Below are 16,279 nucleotides of genomic sequence, written 5' to 3' on the forward strand. Positions count from 1 at the left end.
ATTGGATTGCACTGAATATTCATGAATTATAAAACTCAAGAGACATTGGAACATTGTTTCGGGGGGGGGGTCATGTGGCCTGAGCCCTCTAGGTTTTAGTTTAGTGCCAATGAGGTGCTGCTGTATTTAATGAAATTTTGATTAAAATTAAAAAAAAATAATTGAGTTTGAGTAATTATTTTTTATTGTACTATGATTATGTTGTCCTGCGGGTGTACCCACCACGACAAAGCTGAACATTCATCACTACTGAGGAGCTTTAAGCCAATGTTGGCATGTCTGTATGTATGATATCTATTTAGTGTTTTGAGTCTGTCTCATCAGTATCACATGGTTTATTCAAAAGTCTCTCAAAAAAGACACTTTTTGTTTCTTGACCAGGCTAACAGAAGGCCAATTTCCAGTTATTCATTACACCAGTGATTTTCAAAGGATGTCCTCCTGATCGATCCAGAGTGCACCAGTTCCCACAGGGTGCACTGTGGATTGATCAGGAATGATGCAAGTTATTTTGAGGATAAATTTATATTAATAGTAACAGACCCATGTAATTCCACAATAAGGTCAAAGTATCTCAAGATTGGGTAGGAATGCCATGATTTTTGCTGTGTCCAAACTCTAAAAGTAGACTATACTAGAAACTATGGCGTACATTGCAGAACAGTCTCAGAAAGATTTTAAGAAAAGAACTTTTTTGGTTATTATGGAATTTTTACCACAGAACATTTTCAGTCAGCTGAGGGCTCGTGGCAGAACAATGTGAAACATTGTGCTGTCAAGAAAGTTGTGAACGTGAAAAGTTTTGTCACAATCCTTGCATTACATGAACCAATATTATTCGGTTTTTTTACTGTTTGTAGAAGAGTATTATTAGGGAGCTTTTAATAAAAGCTATAGGCTCATATATAAAGGGAACCACCCCCAAACAAAATAGAATAACAAAAGATGGCTGGAATCTACTGGACAACTGCTTGGCAATGACATCACAGAAAAAAAATAGAAAATTTCAAAGGAGACCTGTACATTCAGCAGTAGATTGACAATTATTGATGACAATGCATGTTGTGAAATTCCTCCAGCTGGTCTGTCAGATGAAATGGTTCAAGAGAATGTAACAATAGTTGGGAACCTTTGGGGAATTTGCCAAACCTGCCTCTATCTCTTATTTTTGAAACATGTTTATTATAGTTGTAATTGTATAAAACATGTTTCAAAAATAAGAGATAGAGGCAGGTTTGGCAAATTCCCCAAAGCTTCCCAACTATTGTTACAGAACACTTCTCAACCATACATGTACAGTCAAACGTCGTTAGTGCGTCACCTGGTTAACACGTCACTCCGCTTACCGGATCACTTTTTGGAAGTCCCAATTATCCTCAGGCAGGAATTGGCACAGCTATGACTTACCCCGTTTAACGAGTCACTCCGCTTACTAAGCCATATTTTTGCTCTCCCAAGAGTGACTAATTAACGAGGTTTGACTGTACCTTGTATGCATTACTCTGCAGAATTTCTAGCAAGTTGGTACATGTAGGAGCATGGTATGCGTGTATATGCATGGCCCTAACGTATTTATATTGGAGTTGTGATTGTTTCTTTTCTGCTGGTGTTGCCATCTGTCTTCCATATTTTAAAGTGAAAATGGTAAATGCTAGAATTTTCGTGTCATGTCAGTATGTTGAAGGTCTCTCTCTCTCTCTGCCTGCTTCATGGTTTTTTAAATGCTTTATAACAGCAGGTATGAAAAGGAAAAACTATAGTTTTATTATATGCATTTGAGTAATCTAAAATTTTTGTTCTCTTTACATATAGTCCAACCCAGTTATAACAGATGGCATCAACGTGCTATAGCATGTCAAATACCTGGAATTTCGGAAGACTCAAATTTGATTCACACCTCCTAGGGAAGTGTTCTTTCCTAGTTCCAAGAAAAACCCCTACTTTTTCCTTTCTCCCCCCCCCCTCTACAGTCTATCCCGATTAGTGGCAAGATACTAGTCTTCCACTATGACGGTTGCCATCAAGGTCTACTGGTTCAAATTCTGACAAGAACATCAGAAACACGTTCTTAACCTACCAAGCCTAGAGCAACCACCGATAGATGGTGCCTTCATTTCCTACCCAACTCCACTGGTTGGAAATCGCCATACGCTGATATATGACAGACTTGGTGTATGGTTGCCTACAGTTTGCATCACAGGCATATTATTTTTTCTCGGCCCATGCTGGTCAAATGCAAAGTAGATAGACAAAGTCTACAATGATTGTGCAACTTTGAAAAGTAATTTTATTACTTTAAAGTGCAAATTAAGCATTTCACTGTACTTTACTTATATAATTTAAAGGTAAGAATAAAGGGGCTGAGATAGAGCATTTGACACACATGGACTGAGAAAAGGTAATAAAATGTCTGTGATGCAAACCACAGGCAACCACAAGATGCCTAGAAAACCAGCGCAGGTATGTCTGTAAATTTGGAGAAGTCAATTGTCCCATTGCGAAGTATTTCATTACCTTTTCCCACTGAATGCACGTCGAATGTTCCATTTATCAGCTCCTTAAGATGTAAGTTGCAACTATAAATGAGGGTTACGACAATCACAGACCTACATCACGAATATGTATACATTTTCAAATCCACACATTACTAATTTTGGTGGATAGATGACACCACCTACCAAACACTAAATACTGGGGATACACACACACAAGCACACTGTTAAGTTTCCCCCCACACACAAATCTGACATAGCTCCGACATTCAGGTGTGAAAATATATGGCAGTTAAATGATGGTGGGACCATCAGGAAGGGAGAAGAAAATCATTCCACCAGAATAAGGAATCAGAAAGGCGTCAGAATCACTTGCTTTAAATTTAATCAAAAGATATTGTTGAAAGAGCTAAGTTTTTCCGAAATGGAAAATCAATCAGAAGAGACTTTATAGATCGATTCATTAGTAAATATATAAATGTGTGCCTAACTTATATATTTTAGATTTACATGTGTTAAATTCCATAATATGTTAAATTCTCAGTGTTGACGTTTGTTTGTTTTTTTGGTTTTTTTTTTTGCAAGCCTTTTCTACTGGTAGACAATGAAAGTAAAGAACATAATAAGCTGGTAAATTAACTTTTTTTTCCAATGAATGGACCATTAGATTAAACATGTTTTGGACATGAATTATTTGATTCACAAGATATACCAGTGAATGTTGGGGGAAGGAAGGGATCATACTTTAATTTTTTTCGAGAGGGACCCGGATTCTGCCAATAATCTGGGTTCCAAAGTAAATTAGAATACAGCGATGTATAATGATAAGTAAAAGATACATAATATAGAAAAACTAAAAATATGGGTGCTCGCCACATTTTGGATACACCTGCATTATTGATCTTTTATTTATTCCATCACTGGAAAAAGTAATCACATTCTAATGATCTTGAAGGAAATGAAAATCAACTTTGCAATATCTGGAGATTTACTATATTTGACATAATAAGAAAGCATCTAATACACTAGGTATTGAAAATATTGTTTGTTATAACAAGAGCTTAAGTAGAAACCAAACTCATTGCTTTTAACCTCTTTAATGTCACTTTCCTATAATAAATGAGCACCTTCAATTTTATTTAAAGAATACAGATATTGATGTATAATTTGTGAAAATAACGAATTCATGATTCAACAATACAGAATAACCGCCTTATAAAGACCTCGTCAATTTGAATTTATACTTTAAACAAGCCTGGAATAAAGACTTTTTTCCTTGTTACAACTTAACTTACATTGGTATAATGGAAGTGCCAAATACCTGAAGTATTGTGTTGATGGCGTGCTTACTTTCAGTGAAGAGAAATTTTCAAATGAGAGACCAGCTTGCATTCATGCCTAAAAGTTAGAAACCACAGAAAACAACTCTAGTTGACAATCGCCATGCCGCCTGCCTGATTCAAACCTGGGTCCCTGCCATGCAGATAATTTAAATTTAAAGCATCATCTGAACCGTAAGTTATTTTTTTTAATCTACGAGGTAATATATAGAAAAGAGAAATGTGAACGATCAATATTTTTTCTAAAAACATGGCCAACAATACAGACAAATTTGCACAGAGATCTGTTCACCTGTGTGTGTTTATTTGGTCTTCCACACACACTAGCACACTTTGACTTATAAGAAAAATACACAGAAAATAAGAACCCAAGTTGCATTTCCATATGGCAGATATCGTAGCCACAACCCTGATTTCTGCTTCTTCCATTATATAGCATAGAGAAGCTAGTCCGCTAACAGCTGCAGAAGAAAACATCTTGAGACTATCACTTACATACCCAACGTTGGCCAGTGTGTTAACATGACCTAGGGGTTACCTCATTTTATTCAGAAATAAACTAAATTGATGAAGCAACAATCAATGACCAATCCATTGATAAATATCCTTTGTTAAAAAATACTACAGAAATCATTTTTAAAAATATTTTTGCTGGAATTTTTTTGTTTAGTTGGCCCATCTGTAGTAAACATAAGTAAAGTTGCTAAGGGTGTGCACATGCACACGCCCTCATTTCTATATTTTGGAATCTAGTAACCCTAGCTGTATGTAAATTGGCCATGGTAATAGACCAGAGTTGTTTGAATGAGTGAATATGTGTACACGTTCCCTATTGTACTTATGATTGACATATGTGTGTTGCATGAAATTTTGCCATCTATACTTCAAATTAAAAATATGTATTGAGACTTAAATTGATATTGCATTCATATAGAAAAGTAAGTTGCATACATTGTGAACAAAAAGTTTTTTAGAAAGAAATTTGAGTGTCTTAAATCACACAAAACCTTGATCTAAAACCTTGATGCCAACATGAGAGATAGGGTCACTGTGCCCTGAAAAAGTCGATAGATGCATGATTTTAGACCTTTTTCTTTAGGTAAAAAATCTTTACCACCTAAAAAATTGTTCTGGGGTGCCTAGAATTTTTTTTTTTTTTTTAGATTTGTCCAACCCTGGGTTTCATGGCTGGATAATTTGACATGGAATGACCCAAATACCAGTTTCCCGGTAACTTTTAAATAATCCTACTCTAAAAAATTTATTGAATTTGATTTGAACCTCGTCTGTTCTATACATTTTAAGATCCTTTGTTTTAGGAACCATGTTCAGATAATGTTAGCTTTATATTTGCTTTTGTTACTGCAAATTTCAATTTACAAAAATGTCTGATACTGAGAATATTTGTTCACATAGATTAGGCAACTTAATGCAAACATAAGTAGACAGAAGTTTTTGTATTTTTACAGTATGTGTAAAATTGGAATGACCAGCGTAAAAAATTAAGGAATTATACTGCAAAACATGTTTTAAATGCAAAAGCGACAGCATATTTCTTCAATCTCTGAACACACAGGAAAAACATGTAAAATACATTGCAGTGACACCTCTGCTAACAAATATAATTCATATTAGAATCGCATTCATTACTTAAAACATGATTTTTCCCATAGAAACCTACAGAAAATTGTTTAATTTGTTGTAGGTAGGAAACAAAATTTAAAGTTTAATAAAAAAAATAAGCACTTAAATAGTGAAGAACTTTTCATTCTACATTATGTCAGGGTTGGGGTTTTTACCAGAACATGATAGTCAGTACCAGAACATGGTAAAAACTAGGTATTTACCTGTAAATACCTGTAAAAACCTGGTAAATACAATTACGAAGGTTTTAACAACTGGCTGTTGCGAAGATATATTTTGGAAAGGGAGAAAATTCAAACTGCCCCTGTGGGGAATCGAACCCACGTCCTTTCACTTTCCGGGTGAATGCACTAGACTACAGAGGCACCGAATCTCTCAGTCACCAGATGGCGACTTATACAAGGATGTATAAGTCCCCATCTGGTGTCAGAGTCTGCAGTTGTGAGCTTGGCCTGAGTCTGGTCCGGCCGTCCATGTACGGTCCCTTTCAGTGTACATGAGCTCCAAAGAAAGATTGAGAAATTCTGTGCCTCTGTAGTCTAGTGCGTTCACCCGGAAATTGGAAGGACATTGGTTCGATTCCCCGCAGGGGCAGTTGAATTTTCTCTTTCCAAAATGTATCTTCGCAACAGCCAGTTGTTAAAACCTTCATATGGTAGTGGAGAGTGACATCATCCTTGTATGAATACAATTAGTCTTCACATGTTAATTAATGCATAGAGTAACTGTTTTTAATTTATTTATAATGAGTAATATTTATTTAATCAATAATTTATAATTGTTAGTGCATTTCATAATATATGCATACAGTTGGCTCTCTATAATTGGCTACCAGAGAAGAGGATAAACGGGAGAAAAAATTATATGTAACGCTAAGATTTTTTCAACTATTTCTGCTTCATTTTCCATGCATCAGTAAAATAAAAAATGACTAAAACCCACTACAGTTATAATTGTTAGTCAGAAATTTTCAATTAGAAAGTAAATAGTGCTTCTGAACGTTTTTTTTTCTAATATGTTTGTATAAAATCATACAGAAAGCTTTATGATTTCATGAAAGTTTTATAGTTGGTTTTTCCACAGGAAAGTTTTGACAGGTATAAAAACCTGGTAGATGTTACCAGACTGTTCCTTTACCAACAAGGCAGGTCTTGACAAGTCAAGAAAAAATCCAAGTGCCAACCAAATATTTCAGGACCCAAATGCAATTTTTTGTGCCTGAGCTAATAATCACAGAAAATTTTAGGCACTACACACACAACGTAATTTTTTTAGTCACTATGGAGACCTGCTGCCTGGGATTTGATGACAAGCCCTGCAATAAGGTATTGGTTTATTACATATATATACACACACGGGTTGAGCAAAATCATACGAGCACCTGTGAAATGAGATGAAATCTTTATTAATAGGCTGTTGGCCCTCCTTTTTCATTAATTACAGCTTGTATCCGTCATGGGATGGACATATACAAGTCATGCACAACAGTCACAGGGATACGTAGCCGCCACTCCTGCAAAAGGGTGACTAATTCAGAACGTGTCTTGGGAGGTGGAAACCTACTACGCAGTTTGGCCTCCAAAATACCCCACAAAGGTTCAATTATATTAAGATAAGGGGACCGAGCGGGCCACACGAAGTGTTGCAGTTCATCATGGTGTTCATCAAGTCAGTCTCCGACAATTCCAGCAGTGTGAACGGGAGAATTATCTTCTTGGAACACAGGTCGAGAATCAGGGAACAAATGTTGCACCATTGGATGAAGATGGTCAGCCAGAATAATGACAAACTGATGCTTTAACCCACCCATCCAGGACAATAAGTGGGCTGATACCATGGTAAGACATGACGCCCCACAGCATCACCGATCTCCCTCCATGCTTAACAGTAGAAAGGAGACAGTCAACATAAGCTTGTGCTGGCATTCTCCAAACGTAAACACGTCCGTTAATCTGGAATAATGTGAACAATGATTCGTCTGACCAGATGACATTCTACCATCGTTGTGTCCAATTCTTATGTTCGTGACACCACGTCGTCATTTCAAGGCATTGCATGGTGTCACCAATGGTTTTGGAATAGCCGCTCTTACTGTGTATGTTTGCTGCATGCAGTTCACAGCAGATAGTTTTTGTCAATACACCTTCCTGTATATGTGTGTTAATCTCAGATGTTATCTGGGATGCTGTTATTTTGTGCTTTCTGGCCACAATCCGCTTCAAAACCCTTTTGGGTCTATCAGTCATCTTCGACTTTCAGCCACTGTTGTGTTTGGTAGATGTCTTTCCCTGTTTGCTATAGGCTGTCATTACCATCGACACAGTACTTCTCCCGACACCAACAAGGGTGGCCGTTTCAATTACTGTTGCCCCGGCAAGACGGGCTCCAACAATCATGTCTCTCAAAATCTGTGAGGTCAGCCAAAACGAAGTTTCAACACCCCAATATACATTGCATCTGAACACTATCACTGCTACGACTAGACACGTGTGCACATTATCACCCACTAAGTGGAACTCTTCCTCACTAGAGAGCGGGCGTATACGACAGGTTCCCTTGAGTGTTGTTTTTTGCACAGGTGTTCACATTATTTTGTCCAACCCCTGTATGTATTCAATAAACCATGGGAAAAATTTAGAAAATGTATATGTTGATTGAAAAAGACAAAAATTATGATCGAAAATTATAAATTTTCTTCAGAAAAAAATGAGTATATAATTTTTTTTAAATAATGACAAACTGTCCCCCCCCCCCCACACTGAAAATGAAAAAACATGTTTTATGATTATGGTAAATACCAGTAAAAACCATTGATGGTAAATAACATGTCAACCTAACCCTGCACATGCTAGTCAGGATAGTTGAAGCTGTGAATAAGCGAGATTTATGGTTAGCTCATTTCCCTTTCTCATACATGCATATGAGCTCTTGCTAGAATTTTCAGACAGTTTAGTTTGATGCAAGGAATGCACTGTGTACACTGAAAACAAAGGCTAGACTTTTCTTTTGCTTTTCAAATGCATTATTGAAAGACATTATAAACTTATATTAAGTACTGAATGAATGAAATTTTCAACAGAATGAATAGAATGGATCACGAGTTATTAATACATTGTCAATCAACTGCTTTGATAGCAGGACACCAGTAGGCCTATCTTTTTTTTTTTTAGTCAGGGACAATTGCAGGCTATGATGTCACAAGGAGTTTCTAATAGGGTTGTGAATAAGTGGAATAGCTCACCTCTGGGGTCATGAATTCTAACACAATTGACACGTTTAAAAATAAATACAATAAACAGTGGGATAAATCGAAAAGCTACCCATACTTAGATAAGACAACCAGAATCTTTTTTATGGGCAGTGCATTGTATAGTATTATTAGTTTTTTTCTTATGTGATATATGCTTTCATATTGGACTGCTGTATTTTGGTTTATTTGACATCTATATTTTTTATTAGCATCTATTTTTCAGCCACCTCGTTGGGCATTAGCTTGTTGTGGTATTTGTACAAAACACTAAGAAGCACTAACAAATAGGAACTGACGGAAAGCTGAGATAAACAACTTCACAATCGATAAATAATTTAAAAGGAGAAAAACTGAATTTTTATTTTATTTTGCACTATGTACACTATGTAGTTGGGTTCGTTAGTCATAGTTAGTGGAAAAAGTGTGAGAGGTGGTGCACTATGTGGTATAATCAGCTCATTTCTCTCTCCCACACATGCAGATGCAAAATACGAGTTCCTATATAAAATGTCCAGACTTCAGTTTGTTATCAGAAGATACGTGCACTAAAACCATCCAAAAAAAATTTTTTTCTTAATAAATTTTTCCCATCTTAATTATGCATTAAACTTGAAATGGCTCAAAATGTTTCTTAAAGAGGAAAGTGTATCTGGAGAGCAATTCTGAAGTGGAAATAGATTAATCTGGCTCAAGCAACAGTTACTCAATGGATTCATTTTGAATGGAGAAAAAAATTCAGCACACGACACAGCTGTTTTATGTTAGCACATACATCAATATCAACTAAAATGTTTGTTAGCCAAACCGGTATTTGTTAGCAGAGGCAGAAAAACGTAAAATAAATCCTTGTTAGCCAAAAAATTTATAAGCCAGGTATCACTGTATTCATTCAGTACTTGATAAAGTTTACAATGTCTTTCGAATACATTTTGTGATTCTCATTAAACCTCACTTTTCCAGGCATGCCAGGAATAGATCGGACTAACATTGAAAAAAGCTGGTGTCACCCAAGTTTTAGCCATGCTGGCTAATGCAGGAGGAATACAGTACATTTTTATATAAATTTCCCTTGAAATTAACTAAAACATGATAAAGGAAAAAATGGCGTTAAGAACAACAAGGAAAAAGGTAAAAGCTTTCTAGAGGGAAGCAATTTATTTTTTTTCTATTGCAGCCGAAAAAGAAAGACGCACACAGGAAAGTGAATTAATTATTTCTCTTTATTAGTAATGTTAAAGTCAACAAAGTTTACAGGAGCAGAACATTGCAACAGTCCAACGAAAAGAAAGAAAACTATGTAGGATAACTGAAATTTATATTGCAGAATCAAAAGTCATTTCATTCAATGATAAATAATTAAGCCAAATCCTAGCCAAATTGAAATTATTGGTCAAATCATGCACTATTATAGAAAGTATACTACACATGTGTGTTTTTAGGCATTCACGTATTTTTTGCACCAAACAAGTTTCAATGTTTCTTATAGTATCTGAGCATTAATTCTCAATGATGTTCAAGAAATTTTAACACTAGCAAAAATAAATATAATGGGTGACATGTGAAGTTTTTCCTGCTTATTACCATTATTACAGGCTATTTCGGAAGACATTTTTCACTGGTTGAAGGCTTTTGTTGTAAAAAAAATTCTTCGGAAATTCAAAATAACAGAATATAAGTTAAGCACATTAAAGAGTTCCCACTTCCCTCGATCACAACCTAACTGTTAGTTGGCAGTACACAAAAGTTATTTGGCATCAGAAGATTCACCAACCTTTGAGGCAGCCAAACCACCGGAACCACCACCTATGACAACCAGATCATAATCGTACTTCTCATCGGAGGACTCCAACATTTCTTTGAGTTTTCCACTGTTATGAGCAGACATCGTATCATCACAACCTCCGACATGTTGGCCTCCAATGAAAACTTGAGGAACAGATGTACGACCAACTTTATCAGCAAGTGCTTGCTTCAATGCATTCCCATTTTCTAGAGAAGATCAAAATCAGAAATGAAACTTTTGTACAAATGGAAAATTTTTGTCTATAAAAATAAATTGACTCATTCATTGACGACTTCACCCTGATATGTCAAGACCAAGTGTTGAGTTAGAGAGAAAGAAGTTTCTCTTTCCCCCACCCCCATATCAAATTTAATATTGAGTCATCCAAGATTGGTGTACCAAGAGGAAAGAGCTTAGGCAATTTGCCCATTGCTCTGACACCAAGTAACAGGATTGGGTGTTTTGATGACATAAGGGTATTTTCACTGAGACAGTGGTAAAAACCAGGGCAAAATGACAAAGATCGGAAAAAATGGTTTTATGGAGAAAAAAAACATTGGACTCAGTATTACATGTAACTGAGACTTGAAATCATTACAACAGTCAACTTTATAATGTTGTATAGTAAAGTAATCTGGTGGAAAATACATTTACAAATAAATAGAGACATAGTCAATGCTCGTTATAATGACCCCACATTATAGTGATCATTCCATTACACAAATGCACATCACATAATTTTTGATAAATAGTGCAATTTCTTTAGTATTGAAAATTCACTTCTGCTTTATCAGGGATTAGACACTTTTTTGAATGAGAAAATCAGTTACCGTTATTGCTAAGATGGTTGAGTAAACAGTAGGTATTAAGTCAGATGTTTGTAAAGCATAATTTATACATACTCAACCTTTGACAAGCAAGTATGTCAATAAAATATAATTTTTAAACCAGAGTATGTACTTCAAACAACTTGTCTGCATCATTTTTTTTAATATTTGATATACTAGAAATAAATTTGGGAAGTATCGATTTGTTTTATGCTTGGCAAAAACCTATTTTTGTCAGGTTCTTTTACTTACATTTTTTCCAGCTATGTCAAAAACTTAACTCTAAAAATTATTAATTATTAAACTAAAATTTGAGTTTAAAACTGTCATTTGCATAATAAATAGAAAAATAAATGCACAATGCGCTGCATGCATCAATTTCTGCAGGGACAGCAGTGGTTTTTCCACACATAACAAAAACTTGCCAACCCTGACACAGTGAAATCTTGATATAATGATACTCTGGGGATGAAGAAAAAATATTGCTGAGGGATTTATTGTTGTATAGAATATCATTGCAGTGAGGTTTTCACTGTGCTTAGTCTATTTTGGACAAGAATTGGTTTACTATCTGCAAAAAATTAGATACTTTAATTGCAAACACAATTGCATGATCAGTTGTGTACTGGATGTTTTAAATGCTTTTGTAAAGCATAATTTATGCTCTTTCTTTTGATTGATAAAATTAATAAGCATGTATATCATGTTAATATAATTCTTAAACCAGAGTTTGCGTTTTTCAAACAATTTTTTTGTCACTTTTTTTTTTGAAATATGATGCTAAATATAAATGTAGGAAGTATCAATTTTTGATGCTTTGCAAAAACCCATAATTGTCAGGACATTTTTAGTGCAGTTTTTTCTTTTCAGCAATGGCAAAAACTCGTAACTCTAATTTTTTTTTTTTTTTTTTATTGATTCTTATACTAAACTTTGTGTTAAAAACTATCTTATTTGCATTCAGAAAAATAATAAAATCCATAATAATGCTTCGCATTCATAAATGGGAGAAAAATCAATTTTCGCGAGGACGGTTTTTAATGCATTTTTTTCCACCTTCAGCAAAAATACGCCAACTCTGCTAAGTATTATAACACTAAAACTAGTCATGTAGATAAGAAGTATTCTTCTGTGGAGATTTCCCAGAAGTTTTGCAACAGTGTTGGGAATGAAAGGTATGGTAACTGTTACCATTCTGCTGAGTAGTAGAATCTAAGTGTGGGACATTACGAGAATTACCAGCAAACAATATCAGCTATATATAAATAAATACGGAGGCTGCTCCTACCTGCGATACCCTTTAAAAGGGAAAAGAGACAGGAGATCTGGGGATAAAGCCGGAAACTCAACACAAAGTTATTGAAAAGAAACACACAAGATTATGAATTAGTGCAGAGAATTGATACTCATCACGAGTTCAGGTGTTTAGTATAAGAAAATTAAAACTTCACTTGGCATCTCCTGATGATCACCAAAATAGGTCCTTCTCAGGATAGACAATGGAAGGCATCATCCTACATAGTGAAGTTGAGTTTTGTCTTCTCTGCAAGCAGGACAGATAGAAGAATCTGTATAACCACAGTTGTGTAGATGTTTCGCTAAGTTAGCATGACCAGTGATTTGTGTAACCTGTTGAATCTGTTTCCTATTCAGTGAAATAAGTTTCTTGGCAATATTTGTTTGAGTTCCCAAGGCCAGTTTGGCTTTATGCAAGCATGGGAGCAATAAATGATGAGTTATTGAGATAGTCAAGTTATTCACATGTTGAGTTATAGAGGTTGCACAGTAGTTATCAACCCCCTGCCCAAGTCCTGTTGTGATTACAAATACAAATACAACGCCACAACAGGCAAAATGCCCAACGAGGTGGCTGATAAAAAGATGCCCATAAAAATATGGATGTCATGTTTCAAAAATACAGCAACCCAATTAAAAATGCAATTAACACAAATTACAAACAATATATACACATGATAAAATATTATACAATGCCCATAAAGAATACTTATGGTTGTCTTATTCTAAGAATGGATAGCTTCTCGATTTACCCCAACATGTTTATCGTATTTCTTTTTAAACGTGTCAATTGTGTTACAATTTACTACCTCCGGGGGTAAGCTATTCCATTTATTAACAACCCTATTGGAGAAAAATTCCCTGCGACACCATAACCTTGCATTGTCCCTCACCAATCGATACTGGTGTCCCCTTGTAAAAGCAGTCGATTGGCGGTGTACTAAAAGTTCATGGTCCATCCTATCCATCCCATTGAAAATTTTGAACACTTCGATCATATCTCCTCGACACCTGCGTTCATCCAATGTAAACATATTCAAAAAATGAAGTCTTTCTTCATAACTCAAGCCCTGTGTGCCAATAAGGACACGCGTAGCTCTTCTCTGCACCCCTTCAATCAAGTCTATGTCCCTCTGCAGGTATGGTCTCCAAAACCTTACAGCATACTCCAGTCCAGGACGAACTAAGCCTCGAAAAAGCGGAAGAATGACTTTAGGAGAACGCGAAGAGACCTTTTTGAAAATGAGACCAAGCATTCTATTCCCTTTTTTGACCACCGCTGAACAAAAACCTAAGTCGCTCGTCAATGAGAATTCCCAAATCGGTGACTCTAGTTGCATCCGGGATAGTGACACCATTCAACTCGTAAGAGAACCGTGGGTTGTTCGAACCAAAATGAGCGACCATGCACTTATCTACGCTAAACGTCATGCTCCATTCATTTGCCCATGCTGCAATCTTGTTTAAGTTGGTCTGGAGCAACTCCCTATCGCTTTCATTTCCGATTACCCCCATTAGCTTCACATCATCTGCGAATTTGCTAGTAATTCCATCGATACCCTGATCGAGTTTGTCGATAAAAAGTGAAAAAAGTATGGGGCCAAGGACACTTCCCTGAGGAACTCCACTTGTGACGTCTGTCCAACCAGAGAATTCCCCGTTCACCATAACTCGTTGCGACCTATCTCTTAACCACGATTCTATCCAATTCAGCAAGTTGCCCCCTATTCCAATCTCGTGTAAACGCTTCAAGAGTTTGCCATGTTGGACCCGATCGAATGCCTTCTGGAAATCAAGGTAAACAACGTCGACATTTTTGCTCTTACCCAAAGCCTTAGTCATGTAATCATAGAAGCAAAGGAGGTTAGTTACACATGACTTCCCCTTCCTGAACCCATGCTGATTATCCGACAATACATTATTCTCGTCTATCCACTTCACAAACTGCCTTTTGATGATAATTTCCAAAATTTTCGAGAGGGAGCTCGTCAAACTCACTGGACGATAATTAGACACCACTTCTCTACTACCCTTCTTAAATATCGGAACAACGTTAGCCAGTTTCCAATCTCTCGGGACGATACCCTCAGCAACACTACTCCTGTATATCTGTGCGACTGGCCCCAACAATTCATTAGCACCTTCCCTGAGAACCCTGGGATAGATATCATCTGGTCCTGGTGCTTTGTTTGCACATACATTTCTTAGAAGATTTAGGACCTCCACGTCTTCCACTTGAATATCGTTGAGCGTTTTATTACCCCATGCAACACCCGTATATCGAATATCATTATCTCCATTAAAAACCGACGCGAAAAAGTCATTGAAAGCACTACACATGCCTACATTGCTCTCTACTTTTGAGCCTCCTATCGAGAGGGGGCCAACTGTCCCCTTACATCCATTATTGACGTATCGAAAAAATGATTTTGGGTCAGAGCCAATGTTATCTGCCAACCTAGATTCAACTTGCTTTTTACTATCCCTTATCGCTTTCTTCAACAGTCTTCTTTTATCAGTAAACAATGATAGGTCACCTCGTCCACTTTTATACTCTCTGAATGCTCTTTTCTTTTCAAGATAAAGGTTCCGCACGCTATCCGTGAACCATAGAGGGTGTGATGTACAAACACGCTTTTTTCGAACAAAGGGTATGACGTCGTGCAAAACAGAGGACAGCTTCGTACTAAATTCTTCCCATTGACTTACCACCCCTACTGATTCCAACCGGTCTTTGAAAACTTCCGCTAACCTTCTTCGCAAAACATCAAAGTTAGTTCTCAGAAAACAAGGAACCAGTCTTTTGTTATCAACCTTACCCGAGGAAAAGTTACAGTGAAATCTGACGATACGATGATCACTGGAAGAAAACTCTTCCCCCACCGAAACATGTTCAACTAGATCCTCAGAACTAGTAAGAACTAAATCCAAAATAGCAGTACCCCTAGTGGCTTCTGATACATGCTGATACAAAAAATTTTCGAGCACCAACTTAAGAAAGTCTCTTTCATACTGATTTCCAGATGAAAGGTTCTCCCAATCAATACCCGGGTAATTGAAATCCCCTAGTATGAGAACCCTCTTTTGCTTACACATGTAGGAAATTTCATCATGCATTTTGGCAATGTAGTTTTGATCCCTATTCGGTGGATTGTAACAAACCCCAACAATAAGCTTATGACGTCTTTTGCTCTCAAGTTCAACCCATATGGTTTCAATATCACTTCTCTGCACGTTACACTCTCTAGCCTTCAAACATGATTTCACGTATATCAACACTCCACCCCCTTTCCTATCAGATCTATTTCTCAAAAAAGTATCGTATCCTGAGATGTGTAAGAAAGATTCATCCCCATCGTTTGCCCAAGATTCTGTAATGGCTATAAGATCCAAGCCCTCCACAACTATCATAGTTTCTAAAAAATCTTTCTTATTACCCAAGCTCCTGGCATTTATTAACACACATTTTAATTTGCCCGGTGGTTTGTTGTCAATCGAGAAGCCATCCAAGTCAGAGGTGGGTAATTCCCCGTCAATACTGTTGTGATTATCATTAACTAACCTGCATTCCCGACTACGTGGTCTGGGAGTAAAAAACCTGACCTAAGACTATCGTAAACCTCCCAGACCCCTCTCTTATTTAGATG

The 16,279-nt window shown here is 36.5% G+C and overlaps 1 protein-coding gene across 2 annotated transcripts in view; it reads right to left on the reverse strand.

Annotated features, from left to right (window-relative positions):
* Window positions 1–16,279, reverse strand: part of Trxr1 (Thioredoxin reductase 1) — a 72,813-nt gene that overhangs the window by 46,238 nt on the left and 10,296 nt on the right. For both annotated transcript variants that reach the window (XM_089242478.1, XM_089242479.1), the window contains exon 3: window positions 10,498–10,715. In XM_089242478.1, coding sequence (XP_089098604.1) covers window positions 10,498–10,715 — 218 coding nt within the window. The remainder of the gene's footprint in view (window positions 1–10,497; window positions 10,716–16,279) is intronic.

This window comes from Pholcus phalangioides, unplaced genomic scaffold (genome assembly GCF_987345545.1).
Source record: "Pholcus phalangioides strain wild (caught in Gottingen) unplaced genomic scaffold, Ppha-v1.0 ptg000015l_1, whole genome shotgun sequence".
NCBI lineage: Eukaryota > Metazoa > Arthropoda > Arachnida > Araneae > Pholcidae > Pholcus > Pholcus phalangioides.